The sequence below is a fragment of the Aphelocoma coerulescens genome, chromosome 1A, assembly GCF_041296385.1.
Source record: "Aphelocoma coerulescens isolate FSJ_1873_10779 chromosome 1A, UR_Acoe_1.0, whole genome shotgun sequence".
In the NCBI taxonomy this organism is placed as follows: domain Eukaryota; kingdom Metazoa; phylum Chordata; class Aves; order Passeriformes; family Corvidae; genus Aphelocoma; species Aphelocoma coerulescens.
The window spans coordinates 68,972,994-68,987,920 of record NC_091014.1 but is presented as its reverse complement, the minus strand read 5'-3'; the positions used below and the strand labels follow the sequence as shown (position 1 = coordinate 68,987,920).

The 14,927-nt window shown below is 42.4% G+C and overlaps 1 protein-coding gene across 1 annotated transcript in view; it reads right to left on the bottom strand.

Moving 5' to 3' along the window:
- The window catches only part of LOC138104308 (potassium voltage-gated channel subfamily KQT member 1-like), a 442,109-nt gene that overhangs the window by 403,909 nt on the left and 23,273 nt on the right, over window positions 1–14,927 (bottom strand). The window contains exon 4 of the mRNA XM_069003421.1: window positions 5,836–5,962. Coding sequence (XP_068859522.1) covers window positions 5,836–5,962 — 127 coding nt within the window. The remainder of the gene's footprint in view (window positions 1–5,835; window positions 5,963–14,927) is intronic.

The window sequence follows — 14,927 nt, the reverse complement described above, 5'->3', positions numbered from 1 at the left end:
TTCCTCACCAGCATTTCTGTGGTAAACCTCTTTGAGGCGTCTAAATGCTTCCCTTTCAGATTCTAACCAAAAAATAAAGGATACTATTATAAATGGGTAGCAAATGGAGACAGAACGAGGAAAACTTTTGGTAAACTTTCCTTTGCCAGTTTGAAACAGGCAGTACTTTATTCTTCAGAGCACTTCCAAACACCAGCCCTGCTGACTTCACTTGTAGCTGTGAGGGCTCAGAACCTCTGCAACCCGACTTCAAAGTCTTCCTTTGGACATCCAGAAAATGAGGCCCATTTGTGAAAACTTTATTTAACTGACTTTCCATGGGATGCCTGGGCAAGGGGCAGGATGGGATCCAACCTGGGCAGCAACAACAGTTTCCTTCAGCAAGGTTAACTTGCTTTTTCCTCTCCTTTAAGCATTCTCCTGCCTCATTCACAACCATGCAGTTGCTGCAACAAATATTGCAGAAGTTCTACAACCAACAGTATCCTCCACTCTCTGAGTTGAATTAATTAGTATCAGTCTGATTTTTGCTGTAAAAGCTGGATTCCTCCCCAAAGGAAAGCACTCACTAAGTTTAAAGACTGTACTACAATAATTGTGCATGAATGAAAATGAAAATGAAAATGAAAATGAAAATGAAAATGAAAATGAAAATGAAAATGAAAATGAAAATGAAAATGAAAATGAAAATGAAAACGAAAATGAATAAAGGGAGGGATGAGGCAACAGAAAGAGCTTCCATTTGGGATTAATCTTAGCTTTTGAATGCCTCACTTTCCAATTTTTTATGCTGTTCCTTTATCATGTGTGAACATATATCTGTAAACATCGGAATTTAGGATGGGTTTTCTTCCCATCACATCATAACACAGATCTTTGCCCCCTAGCAAATGATGCATCATGTCTTTGCTAAATTGTCAGACACACACATATCCATCTGATGGCAGGTACTGAAGGTGGAAAAGACTGAGCTCAGAAAATGAGTTTCAACCAGGTAGTGAGACATTTTTTCATTTGTACTTTCGCTTTTCTGAAAGTGTTCTTCATGGTAGAGATATTTCTTTTTTTTTTTTTTTCTTTTTCTCCAAACCTGTTCTTCTACCTCTGCTTCTCCTCTGTTCCTAGTTTTCATCCCAGTTTCCAGCACTTAGACTTCCCTCATTAATCCCAGTTTACTGGTCCAAACAGCCCTATTTTACATTCTAGGTCATCAGCATATCCTGCCCTTTCACTGCCACCTTTTAATCCCACATATTTCAAGCCCCTGCTGATTTTCCTTCAAGCTCCTGCTTGCTTGTCAGACTCTTCAAACATTCCTCTCCCAGATCCTGGCATCAGAATCCACCTCCTGTCTTCTTACTGAGCCTGTGTGACCCAGAACATTCCTTCTGCCCCAGCCTGGGCTTTTCCATGTGCCCTGGGCAGATGCAGGAAGAGCACTATAAAACCAAACCCAGCAGATTTTCCACTTCCAGCCCCAGCACTGCTGCTCAGAGGAAACTGCAACTTGAATTGTGCAGGCTCACTGCAGACTGAATCCCTGAGGAAAAGAAGAGCATCCTCTAGCAGGGTGTTTGAACCCTAAACAAGCTGCCAGTTTTTCAGAGGCTTGTTCATTGGATTGGAATTCAGTTCCAGTGACAAACAAAAAGCTATTTTCTCATTAAATTTCTGCTTCAAAGTGTGAAATTGCTAGTGATTCTCCATAAGAAATCATCAGAGTTGCCTTTTTCAGGAACAGTTTAAACATTTTGCATGAAATGTCTCCACAAGACTCAAACTGCAGCAGGCACTGGCATGGAAAGCTTCAGGAAAAAGGGCCAACATTTGTTTACATGACTTTTTTAACTCTAACAAGCATTAGTGTTTAGACTAGCATTACACTGGTATTTATGGTAGTTTTCAAAAAGTAAAGTGTCAGGAAGTTTGTTAATTTAAAAAAAAGAAAGTAATTCCAAATATCACCTATCACATATCTCACCTGAGTACAGCTTTTTTTTTCTTTTGAGGAAATTGCTGATGTGTTTCTAATGTTCCCATAAATTGACTTTCTAGTATTCAATTCTCAGCTTTTTTATTAAAAGCAATTAATTCATTTTAAATTTAAAGCAGTAAGAATATTTGTATTTTATTTTTGTATTTTATTGCTGTACTACTTTACAGCATGTAAATGGGTCTCAGCTTAAAGCTGTGTTTTAAGAAAGGTCTCACCATTGTTTCTGCTGCCTTGGTAAATGAGCACCACACACTAAACGTGCTCCTTCTGGAAACTAGGGAATGAAGAAGCATGGAGAAACAAAGGGATTTTTCTAGGGATTCTTGAGCTGGGAATCAGTTCAATATTAATGTCTTCTGACAGGTTGTTATTGTCCTTTCTCACATACATGTTATCATCTACAATCTGTCTGCAAAGTAGAGAAATATTAGGCTAACTTTAGAAAATCAACTTAAAAGTAATTTAAAGATTTGATTTAATAGGTAGGAGAGTTGGATCATTTTCCATTTTAGCTAAAATGCTAAAAGACCATTCAAAAAATTATGTGCTCTATCTTAACACTCTCCTTTCCCAGTTATTCAAGTTGCATGTTAACATATGAGTTCATGCAGCATGGAATCCAGTAATATTTTAAAAGTTTATAAATGAAAGTAGTAATTAGGCTTGACTACTAAATCTCTTTCTGTAATAAGCACCAAAGTGATTTTTATTTACAGCTAGAGAGGGAAGGGAAGGTTTGGGAAGGGAAGGTAAGGGAAGGGAAGGTTTGGGAAGGGAAGGTTTGGGAAGGGAAGGTTTGGGAAGGGAAGGTTTGGGAAGGTTTGGGAAGGGAAGGTTTGGGAAGGGAAGGTTTGGGAAGGGAAGGGAAGGTTTGGGAAGGGAAGGTTTGGGAAGGTTTGGGAAGGTTTGGGAAGGTTTGGGAAGGGAAGGGAAGGTTTGGGAAGGGAAGGTTTGGGAAGGGAAGGGAAGGTTTGGGAAGGGAAGGTTTGGGAAGGGAAGGTTTGGGAAGGTTTGGGAAGGTTTGGGAAGGTTTGGGAAGGGAAGGGAAGGGAAGGTTTGGGAAGGGAAGGGAAGGGAAGGTTTGGGAAGGGAAGGGAAGGTTTGGGAAGGGAAGGTTTGGGAAGGGAAGGTTTGGGAAGGGAAGGTTTGGGAAGGGAAGGTTTGGGAAGGGAAGGTTTGGGAAGGTTTGGGAAGGTTTGGGAAGGTTTGGGAAGGTTTGGGAAGGTTTGGGAAGGTTAGGGAAGGGAAGGGAAGGGAAGGGAAGGGAAGGGAAGGGAAGGGAAGGGAAGGGAAGGGAAGGGAAGGGAAGGGAAGGGAAGGGAAGGGAAGGGAAGGGAAGGGAAGGGAAGGGAAGGGAAGGGAAGGGAAGGGAAGGGAAGGGAAGGGAAGGTTTGGGAAGGGAAGGGAAGGTTTGGGAAGGGAAGGTTTGGGAAGGGAAGGTTTGGGAAGGGAAGGGAAGGTTTGGGAAGGGAAGGTTTGGGAAGGGAAGGGAAGGTTTGGGAAGGTTTGGGAAGGTTTGGGAAGGTTTGGGAAGGTTTGGGAAGGTTTGGGAAGGGAAGGGAAGGGAAGGGAAGGGAAGGGAAGGGAAGGGAAGGGAAGGGAAGGGAAGGGAAGGGAAGGGAAGGGAAGGGAAGGGAAGGGAAGGGAAGGGAAGGGAAGGGAAGGGAAGGGAAGGGAAGGGAAGGGAAGGGAAGGTTTGGGAAGGGAAGGGAAGGTTTGGGAAGGGAAGGGAAGGTTTGGGAAGGGAAGGTTTGGGAAGGTTTGGGAAGGTTTGGGAAGGTTTGGGAAGGGAAGGTTTGGGAAGGTTTGGGAAGGGAAGGTTTGGGAAGGGAAGGTTTGGGAAGGGAAGGGAAGGTTTGGGAAGGGAAGGTTTGGGAAGGGAAGGTTTGGGAAGGGAAGGTTTGGGAAGGGAAGGGAAGGGAAGGTTTGGGAAGGGAAGGTTTGGGAAGGGAAGGTTTGGGAAGGTTTGGGAAGGTTTGGGAAGGTTTGGGAAGGTTTGGGAAGGGAAGGTTTGGGAAGGGAAGGTTTGGGAAGGGAAGGTTTGGGAAGGGAAGGTTTGGGAAGGTTTGGGAAGGTTTGGGAAGGTTTGGGAAGGTTTGGGAAGGGAAGGTTTGGGAAGGGAAGGTTTGGGAAGGGAAGGTTTGGGAAGGGAAGGGAAGGGAAGGGAAGGGAAGGGAAGGGAAGGGAAGGGAAGGGAAGGGAAGGGAAGGGAAGGTTTGGGAAGGTTTGGGAAGGGAAGGTTTGGGAAGGTTTGGGAAGGGAAGGGAAGGGAAGGTTTGGGAAGGGAAGGGAAGGTTTGGGAAGGTTTGGGAAGGTTTGGGAAGGTTTGGGAAGGGAAGGTTTGGGAAGGGAAGGTTTGGGAAGGGAAGGGAAGGTTTGGGAAGGGAAGGGAAGGGAAGGGAAGGTTTGGGAAGGGAAGGGAAGGTTTGGGAAGGGAAGGGAAGGGAAGGGAAGGGAAGGTTTGGGAAGGGAAGGGAAGGGAAGGTTTGGGAAGGGAAGGGAAGGTTTGGGAAGGGAAGGTTTGGGAAGGGAAGGTTTGGGAAGGGAAGGTTTGGGAAGGGAAGGTTTGGGAAGGGAAGGTTTGGGAAGGTTTGGGAAGGTTTGGGAAGGTTTGGGAAGGTTTGGGAAGGTTTGGGAAGGTTTGGGAAGGGAAGGGAAGGTTTGGGAAGGTTTGGGAAGGGAAGGTTTGGGAAGGGAAGGGAAGGGAAGGGAAGGGAAGGGAAGGGAAGGGAAGGGAAGGGAAGGGAAGGGAAGGGAAGGGAAGGGAAGGGAAGGGAAGGGAAGGGAAGGGAAGGGAAGGGAAGGGAAGGGAAGGGAAGGGAAGGGAAGGGAAGAACTTAAAGAAATTCAAGACTGTTACCCAAGTGGAACTTTCTAAGAATTAATCCAAATTTTATGAACAAAAACCCAGAGAAGAAATATCCCTGCTCTCAAAGAAATTTTAGATTTTTTTTCTGATTTTAAAATAAAGACTTTTGTATTAATGAAGAAATAAAATGAATGCATTATGTTTTTCATTCAGGTTTAATCCTTTCATTTCTTTTTCTAGTGTCTGTATTTTATTCATGTTGATTCGAAAATGATAGGATGAGTCAGTAGGATTCAATCATTCACAGCAAAGGTATTTCCCAAATTTAGCTTGTTCTTTGAACAGTGCAGACACTGTTCCATCTGCATTTGATATGGAAAATCAAACCTTGATTTCCAGTGTATTATATTCTTAGGGGAATTTCAAAGGTTAAATAAAGTACTGATACCTGTGAGTGCACAACCAGCTGTAGCCATTCTTAGGTTTTCTTAACAAAACTCACTGTGTCTCCCCCAAGGGCTCCAATACAAACATGAATATTTACTGTGGTAGAAGCACAATACCAGCAGAGAGAACCACTTGAAACTACAGTTCAATGAGACTATCATTTTCTCTAACATACCCACCTAAGAAGCACTTCTCAACTGAGAGAGAAATCAAGAACATGATGAGGAGTAAAAATGGTACCTTATAGGCCTCATGGTTAGGTCACAAAACTAGATCAGCTCTAGAGGCAGACGAAGAATTTGTTTGTACCCCAGGAAGGATTTTGTGTTCAAAATCTTAACAATTTTCTGCAATTACCCAAGATTTATTCATTTCTTCACTTTACAATCCTGCCTCTCTAAGGCTGATGCCTCCCTTAGCCATATTTTAAGTGTTCAGTTCTAGCAACCCAAAAGAAGAGAAATCACAAAGCAGATAAATGTTGAGGGGCAGGTGTAGCTCACAACTGCAGTAAGGCCCCTGCAGAAGTTGAAATTTTTATTTACAACAAAGAGGTGGGGCTGCAAAAGAGTTTAAGTCTTACCAATGATGGATATTGGCTTCCTGGCAAACCGGATTCTTCCCTGGAAGCCAACATATTTACTCCTGCAGCCTGCAGACCACAGCCGGACCAGGTACTCAGCACCAAAAAACACCACCAGAACTATTTCCTAACAGAGGGAAAGGGAGAAGAGATCAGAGTTGAGTTTTTTTCATTAAGAGTCAGAGTACAGTTTGCCTATCTAATTTATTCATAGGACTAATACAGGTGAGCTTGTTAAGACAAATGATGCAATAAAAAGGATTTTGTCTAATCTGTTCACTTTTTATATGTATATGCCAGGCAGTAAATAAAAGGGAGAGATAATCAGTTCCTGAATGTGATTTGCATGAATAAATGGATGGTTTAAGCTCCATTCCTTCAGTATCTCATAGGGAAAAACACAGTATTATTCTTCTTCTGTTTCTTTCCAAAACTTAAAATTTTAAAAAAATAAGGACTAGTGGGAGGCTACAAGTATATCACTCCTAAAACTTACAAGCATATGAAGCATTTCTAGATGATGAGAAAGAATTTATGAACATAAAACCAGAAAGTAAGGTCAACTTTTGTACAGAATCACAGAACACATCAAGTTGGAAGGGACCCATGGAGATCACCAGGTGGGATGATCCTTTCAGGGCCACCTGAAACCAAACTGTGTGACTGAAGGTGTCATCCAGGAGATCACTCAGGCATTCCCTGGGGAACCCATTCCAGTGACCAAGCACACTCTCAGGGAAGAACCATTTCCTCATGTCCCCTCTGAATGTCCCCTGGTGCAGGTTCATTCCCTTTCCTCGAGTCCCTGGCCACCAGAGAGAGGAGATCAGAGCCTCCTGCTCTGCCTGCCTTGAGGAAGCTGCCACTGCAATAGGTCACTCCTCAAGCTCCTCTTCTCCAAGCTGGACAAACCCCCACACCTCAGACACTTCCTCCCAAGCCTTGCCCTCCAGGCCTTTCTCCACCTTGGTTGCCCTCCTCTGGACACACTCTCATGTTCTGATGTCGTTCTTCTGTTGAGACACCCAAAACTGCCCCCGGACTCGAGGTGGGGCTGCAGCAGTGCAGAGCAGGGTGGGGCAATCCCCTCCTTCCACCCTGTGCACCCCAGGACACAGGTGACCCTTTTTGCTGCCAGGGCACACTGGTGACTCACTTTGAACTTGCCATCAAAACCCCCACACCTCTTTCTGTAGGGCTGCTCTCCAGCCTCTTGTCCCACAATGTGTACGTATAACCAAAACAGGGGGAGAATAAAGTACTTGCTTTTGTAAATTTTCATACTGTTGGTGATTTCCCAGCTCTCTGGTCTATCCAGACCTCTCTGTGAGGCCTCTGTACCCTCAGGGGAGTTCACAGCTCTCCCCAGTCCAGTACTGCTGTCAAACTAACTCAATGTGTATTCGATTTCTGAGTCTAGATCATTTTAAAAAATACTGGAGAGCACTGTCTGTAAAGTTGAGCCCTGGAGTCCCCCCAGTGACTGAGTGCCAGGCTGATGTAACCCTGTTTACTGCCAACTCTTTGTGCCCATTTCTCACCCAGTGTACCATGGGCTTGTTGAGCATTTATCCAGAGGGATTCCGTGCAGACAGGACCAAAAGCTTTGCTGAAATCCAAAAAACCCCATATTTTCTGACTTTCCTTAGTCAACTATGGATAAATTTGAGTTGTTTAAGCAGGACTTTCCCCCATGAACTCGTGCTGGCTGTAACCAATGGCTGTGTTGTCTCTCAAGTGTTTTTCAGTAACTCCCAAAACAACCTTCTCCATAATTTCACCAGGCACTGCAGTGAGACTGACATGTCTGTATCACCAGGGACTTCCCTCTTGTCCTTGAAGACTGGGATAATGCTTGCCAGCTTTCAGTTTGCTGGAACCTCTCCAGACTCCCAACACCATTGAAAAATAAATGGAGTGAGGTCCCACAATGACATCTGCCAGGTCTTTCAGTATGCTAGAATGCATCCCACCACGCCCCACGATTTATGCACATCCAGCTGTATCAGCAAGTCTCAAACAAAATCAAGGTGGACTGAAATTTTATCATCCCCCCAGTCATGGTATCCCAACAGAACTCCAGACTTCCCAGGGCCCATCGTTGTTGAAGGCAGAGGTGAAAAGGACATTAAATGCCTCTGCTTTGTCCACATGGCTATTTTTGAGGTGACCAATCTCATCAAGCCATGTTCCAATGCTATTTCTGATTCCCCTTTTGCTATGAACATATTTTTAGAAGTCCTTTTTATTGTCCTTCCCAGTACTGGCCTGCCTGAACTCCAATTGAGCTTTTGCTGCACTAATTTTCTCCTTACCTTGGGGACAGAATCTCCTCTCGTGTCACCTGTCCTCCCATATACTCCCCTTTCCTGCCTAAGTTCTACAAGATCCCTGCTCAGCCAAGCTGCTCTTCTGCCCTGCTTTGCTTGACTTCCAACCCTTTGGAATTGCCTGCTCCTGTGCTCTTAGGAGAAGGCTCTGAGAAGGAGAAGGTGGCCAGCATTCAGAGTCCCCAATACCTCCAAAAGCAGATTCCCAAGAGACTTTACAAACCAGCCCCTACTGCTCTCCACACATCCAGGATCAAACTTTTGCTGACAGTTTCTCTTCTATCACCAACTTTTGAAACTCAGCTCCTTCAAGGTCACAGTGACCAAGACACAACCACCACCCACCACTTTGCCCACAAATCCCTCTCAAACAACAAATCTAGGAGGGCACCTTTCCTACTCAACCACCTGCACCAAGAAGTTATCTTCAACATGCTCAGAAAGCTGCTGTATGACATTCCTGTATGAGTCCTCTGTATGACATTCCCAGTTGATATCTAGGAAGACAAAATCACCCATAAAGATTGGTGACTGTGGTGAGCTGTATATCCAGCATGTAAATAAATGAATTATCAGTATTTTAATACTGCACCCCTTTACAGCACTGCATTGTGAAGCACTCATACATGACCAAGGATATGTGTACTTTGAAATACTTCTCAAGAAAGCAGATGAGTAAAGATCACAATGGGGGCATTCACTGAGATCTTTGTTCCTCCCTTCCTTGTTTTCCTCTCTCTTGCAGTGTGGTAGCACAACCCAAGCACGGCTTCTAGGCTTTGCTCCAACCCAAACTGTATCCAGTAATTCAGAGTCACCAAACACCTACTACATGAGTTACAGCTTTGGAAAATGTTTGCATTTTAACTTCAACGTGCTTGCAATCTGCATCTGGGGAATTCTAAAGCACCCAAAAAGCAAAACACGCTTAAATGAAAATTTTCACTGAATGACAATACTAACTGGATTTTAAAACTGACATTCTGAATGGCTTAAGAGAGACCAAAATATTTCAAAGCTGAAAAAAAGATAAGAAAAAACTCTACACTAATACGCAAAAATCCACGTCAATTTTAATCTTTAACCAAGTTAGGTTAACACTTCTGTATTCAATTCTGCCTCCTTGATTGCCTGGGATGAGAACCAAGAAAATATGCACAGTCTTCCTCTTTTTTTGCATGGTACTTTCAGCCTGACTAAAACCAAGGATTAGTACAAAACTAAGAAATCTTACAGCCATTTTCAAGGCAGAAGCACAAGGAAATACACAGCAAATTAACTCCCCAAGTTTCATTTTTTAGTGTATGTCTTATCTAGAGAACCCACAACTAATTCTAAGTTTGCATTCTGTTTGCAATCTAAGCAGAAATATTTATTCAAGTATAACAGTCAAATCAAAGCCCAAAAACAATCTCCAAACAAAACAACTCTTGCATTTCTGGAATCTTGCAAAATACTCTCTCACTTATTAAATTGTCTAGATTTTTAGCAGGTTCCTGTTAGCTCAGTAGCATTTTGTTTTTCTTCTTAGGAATCGCTTATTTCCACCAAGGGAAGCAGACCACTGTTTATGGCAGTGGAAGAATCATTTTCATGGACCTGCATATTACAAACACTGGGTCACTTAGGTGAAAAGTTGTGTAGAAAGGAGACAAGTAGAGAAGTGCCAAGGAAGCAAAAACTTCTTAGATTTTCCTTGATTATCCTCTGAGGGCACTTTTAAAAGGTGAAATTAAAACTACATCTGGCCTGAGGATATCTTATTCTCAGAAGCCCTCTTGGTTATGTCCAGAAAACCCTGATGAAGTCAATAAGGTTGCACAGTCCATGGAAAGGAAAAATAAATTGTTGTCATGAAGGAGGAAAAGCAGGAACTTCCATCTTCAACAAATTTGACATTAATTACTAATCACAGTTCATTTTGTCTTGGACAGGTGTCCACATTACCAAAAACCACAGCCATTAACACATTTGTTGGCAGCCTCAGAAAGGCCAAAGACCAAAAAAGCATGGAAACTGGACGAGCAGCACAGCACTGCAGGTGGTCCCTCAAAAAACCAAGGAAGACTATGACATTTACACTCTTGTTGTGTGTACTCCTAATGCAAGATAGGAGACATCCATTTCCAGAGCTGCCAAGGCTGTTCAAGCTTCACCTCACTAAATTCACCTTCAAAAAACAGCCCTAACTTCCCTCCTTTTCCTCTTCTACACATAAACACTTTTCAGAGCCTTAAATTTATTGCCTCTCATTTACCTTCTGGTGAAGGGAAAAAACAACAACCCAGCAATTTTCTGGAAAGTCGGGAAAAAGTACTAATTCTCACTGAAATGGTAACAAATGATGGTGAGAACTTGTGGACAAAATATGAACCAGAACAAAATCAGCAAAAAAACAATCTGCAAACTAAATTCACATCCATCTGTGTGTCAGTTTGAGATCTTTCTCCAGCTTTCTGCAATTTTCCAGAACTCTTGCTTTCAAAATGGGATTACAGTTACAAGGAACCCACAGAGCCTTTTGATTTAGGCTCCCAGCAGTGTTTTTCCACTTCTCCTGGAAGTGGTCAAGGAAGAAATGCATGATGAAGGATTCTGAGCAGATCCTGGAAACCTGGAAAGCAGTTTTGCATCAACAGAAAGCCAGGGATGAACTCTTCTAATGAAACTGAAATAAAAAATAACAAGTGGGAACAAACCATTACTTCATAAAAATAAGAGCCATATCAGACTTGATTCTTCACACTCACATTGTCACAGTCTCTTCCTGTTCTGATCATGGCAACTCAAATTGCCACAGGAATACCAACAAAAGAATTTAATTACAGATTTTAAACTGAGTATGTGCTATCTAACACCTCTGCTAAAGTCAGTAGCAGCATTCCATTACTCTGTGTTTCTCCCTCATCTGGGAAAAAGACCCAAAGCACACCTATAACAGTCCTTGTCCTCAAATTAATTTCATCTTGGAAGTATTTTTAGTTTTCTGAAGTCTAGCCACTGCATAAGTCGTCCCTCCCCACCTCAAATTAATAATAAAATAATACATAGTCATGTTCATGCTGTTATTAGTAGAATTTCATTTTATTAATTTAATGAAAAAAATGCAAAAATAAGCTTAAAGGGAAATACGTATACAAATAGCTTCCACCCATATCTAATTCAATCAGTCAAATAAAAAACCCTTGTGGAAAAGCCATCAGCTTTTTATCCAAGAATGTCATTGACAACCAAATAAAAAATGCTCACATTAACACAGAAACCCAACACTTTTACACAGGTATGTGTGTGTGTGTGTGTAAATTAAATATATAACCTGGAATTTATAATCTATCCCAGTTTGGTTATGGATAACTGCACTGGAGAAGCAGGAGAGGGAAGTTCGCTGGAGTGATTAAAGTGCACACATGAAAAAGAAGGGTATTTTCTCAGCTGCAGCTGTGTTTTAGGTGGAGAGCACACACAAGGCTCTCTTCACTTTTTTTATTGGAATATTTAGGTGCTGGGGTAAAAGGAGGAAGTGGGATGGCTAAATGAATAGTGTGTGCTCACGGAGATTCAATCAAGGAATGGCAGCTCCAGACAATGAAGCCTCAGAAAGAGGCATAAAGGTTTAATAGTCCAAATGTTTGCACACGTGTACTTATGCCCCAGATTTAATCTGATAACCTGTCTTCAAGGTTTTCCAGTCCTTACAGTTGAAAATGTCCATTTAGTGACCTGTTTAGTTTAATAGCTACTCAAATGCTATGAAAACCTACTGATACTGAAAATATTTATTTTCTACCATCATGCTGGCTCTTACAAAGATGACAGACATCCTGTGTGAAAATAGAATACCCAACACAGAGAAGAAAAATGCCAAATGCTGCTAAGTGTCCTATAGTACCATTAACTTACTCACACTTACAACTTTTAGGTGAAACCAATGCACTCAAACTTTAGAAGTCAGTTGTTTGGATACAAATGGATTTAACATTTCCTAAAAGAATAAAAAACAAAACATTTCCATGCACACCTGATAAATAAGATGAATTTGCTGACTTCCTACTAGGAGCATGCCTGTCTTTCATTTTATTGCTCTTTGCTGTTTCCTGCATGGAATGAAGCCGTACACTCACGAGGGAAGCACATGGTGCTCCCTCTGTAACAGCCACATTCAAGTGAGCTGGGTGACTCACAGAGGAAGAGTTATTTTTTAATCCTATTTAAGCAGGTAACAACTTTTCTCCAAAGAAAATCAACTACAGCCCCAACTATTTTTGAGCAGGACTTTTTTTCTCAATTGCTTAATTCTGAAAAAACACCACTAAGGCAAATATAATCAAATAGAGAATGAAGGAGATTCAGTAGGTTAGTGCCTGGAATTCTTAACTTCACAGAAGCCTTCCAGCTCCCCCCAGCATGTCCCTGAAGGGACCCTCTCTGGTAGAAGGGGAAGGGTTTAGCTTTGCTCCTGGAGTGGAATCTATCCAACATGCATATGCACTTCAGAATTTTAAATAATTATTTCTATGTTTCTTAACCTTTTGATTTGAGAGGGTATCAATATTTTGAGGAGAGGAACTGAAAAAAATCTGCATGTGTCTCTCCACCTTCCCCTCACTGCCAAGAGACTTTCTCAAGTCTCTTGGCCACATTCTGAAACCCCTTTGCACAGAGAACTCCACAGAGCCCCAGTGAGTCAAAGCTGACTAAGGGAATTACGAGTTGGCCCGTCGTTAATTAGTCTCAGCCTTACTTACTGCACACAGATTTCTATTTCAGACATCTGCAAAGCACACAGCAATCATTCATTATGTTCTGTGGTGCATTAGGCACAAGGTAATTTAACCCACAAGAATAATTGAATTATAATTCACATTGAGAAGCTTGAGAGTTGCATTTGATTCCAGAAAAACAATGGCAACTCAGCAAGATCACTCAGCAGACAACTTGAGCTTATGGAATGTGTTGAAAGACTCATGGACTCATTTTTTTTCCTAATATGTTTAATGTATGAAACAATATTCCATCTCTATTTTAATAGTGCTTTGTATTGTAATAATATAATATTCCTGATCTATTTTTTCATCTTCCCACAGACCAACAAGAAGCTCAGAAAGAAACAGGGATTCTCCTCCTTGCTTTCTCTCTCAGAAGTTTACAAGAGTAAAAGAATACAGCAAATGCTTATGAGCCATAAGGTTCTTTTTATTCATGTGTATTCTGCACTTGTGGAGTCTGGGTCTCCCATAGTGTAGAGGAATTAATGTATTTTCTCCTGAGGCAGTTTGCCTGTCAGTGTCTTTATGTGACTGGACACCTCACGAACACCTGCAGTCACCCAGGAAATACACACTGCCCAAATATCACGAAATCCCACGAATTATTATGGGATACCCTGTAAGAAATCCATTATCAGCTGTAAGAAATGATGTGATGAGGCCACCAGGAAGACTACCTGTGAATTTCATGTATTGCACTACCAAAGTGCAATCACTTTATCAAACAGAGCTGCGGAAGGCCCAAAGTGTTCATGCTATATGGCAAAGACCAGATTTAGAATTATAAACTGGCACAAAGGCAGGAAATAGATAAAAAAATCCTCCTTTTCAACTTTCTAACCCTGACTGCTTTGACAGCATGGAGAAAATGCCCTCAAGCATATTAGAATACACTCACTTCACCATAAATCACAGAGACCACTCAATTAACCTTTTTGCAACCTTGTTTCTCCTCTGCTACAGCTTGGAGGTGACCCAGAACTTGATGACCTGACTACACAGCTTAGATGGGAGATGAGGCAAAAGTAGAGACAAACAAAAAGCAACAAGAGAGCTCCTCCACTGCAGACGTGTGGTCTCCTTTCAAAACCCTCACTTTGAAAATGGTGTTATTCCAAAGAGAAAAGCCACACTGATGTCCAGTTCAGAACCAGAGCAGTTAAACAGTGACATGCCTTAGCTGGCTTAAGTAAGCCAATTATCACTTGGCACTCTGAAGTTTGAGTACTTTGGACAGCCTTGCCTATATTTAGAGCAGGAGGATGTGTGTGTTCATGGCATGTGATGCAGAAAAAAATCATATAAACCCCAAACTGAGCAGTGACTTTGGGAAAGCCACGTAACAACAAGGACCCATCTGCAGCCAAAAACATCTTCTACAAGATCCTCCTCTTAAGGCCTGACTCCTAAATACAGCCACAATGTGAGTCTCTGGCCTGAAAAACTTAAGCAGCAGCTGGTGTGGGAACTTCTAACTTCACATCTCAGCCTCTTCTCCAACAGAATTTGCCAACATAGAAGTGTTAATCCATGCTAAACGTAGTCACTACAGGAGAATTTGCAGCAACCAAGAGGGCAGTAAGGGCTAACAATAGAGGCAACAAGTGAGGACTCTGAAAATAGAGTCTTTGAGGGAATTGTGTACCCTCTGGTGCAGCAGTGCTGTGAACTACAGGTGCTCACGTGTTTGGGAGAGATGGTGGTGCTTCTTCCAGCAAAGAAATCCCTCGGAGGAAAGCAGATGCATAAAGTCTGTCTCCAAAAGGAAGAGGTACCACAGGGCCTGAACTCATCCAGAAAAACCACTGGAATCTGGGATCCAGCCCTGCTGAAACAGGAAAGGTGATGGAAGCTGGAACACTAGCACTATCCTTGCTTGTGGCTCTGCTTGTAGGATATCAAGTGCCCTTCAAAGTCTTAACCAGCAAGCCTGAGAAAACTGCCGGAGAATGTGAGCAGAACATGGTGACCCCTGGTGAAAGCCAAAGAAGAGACT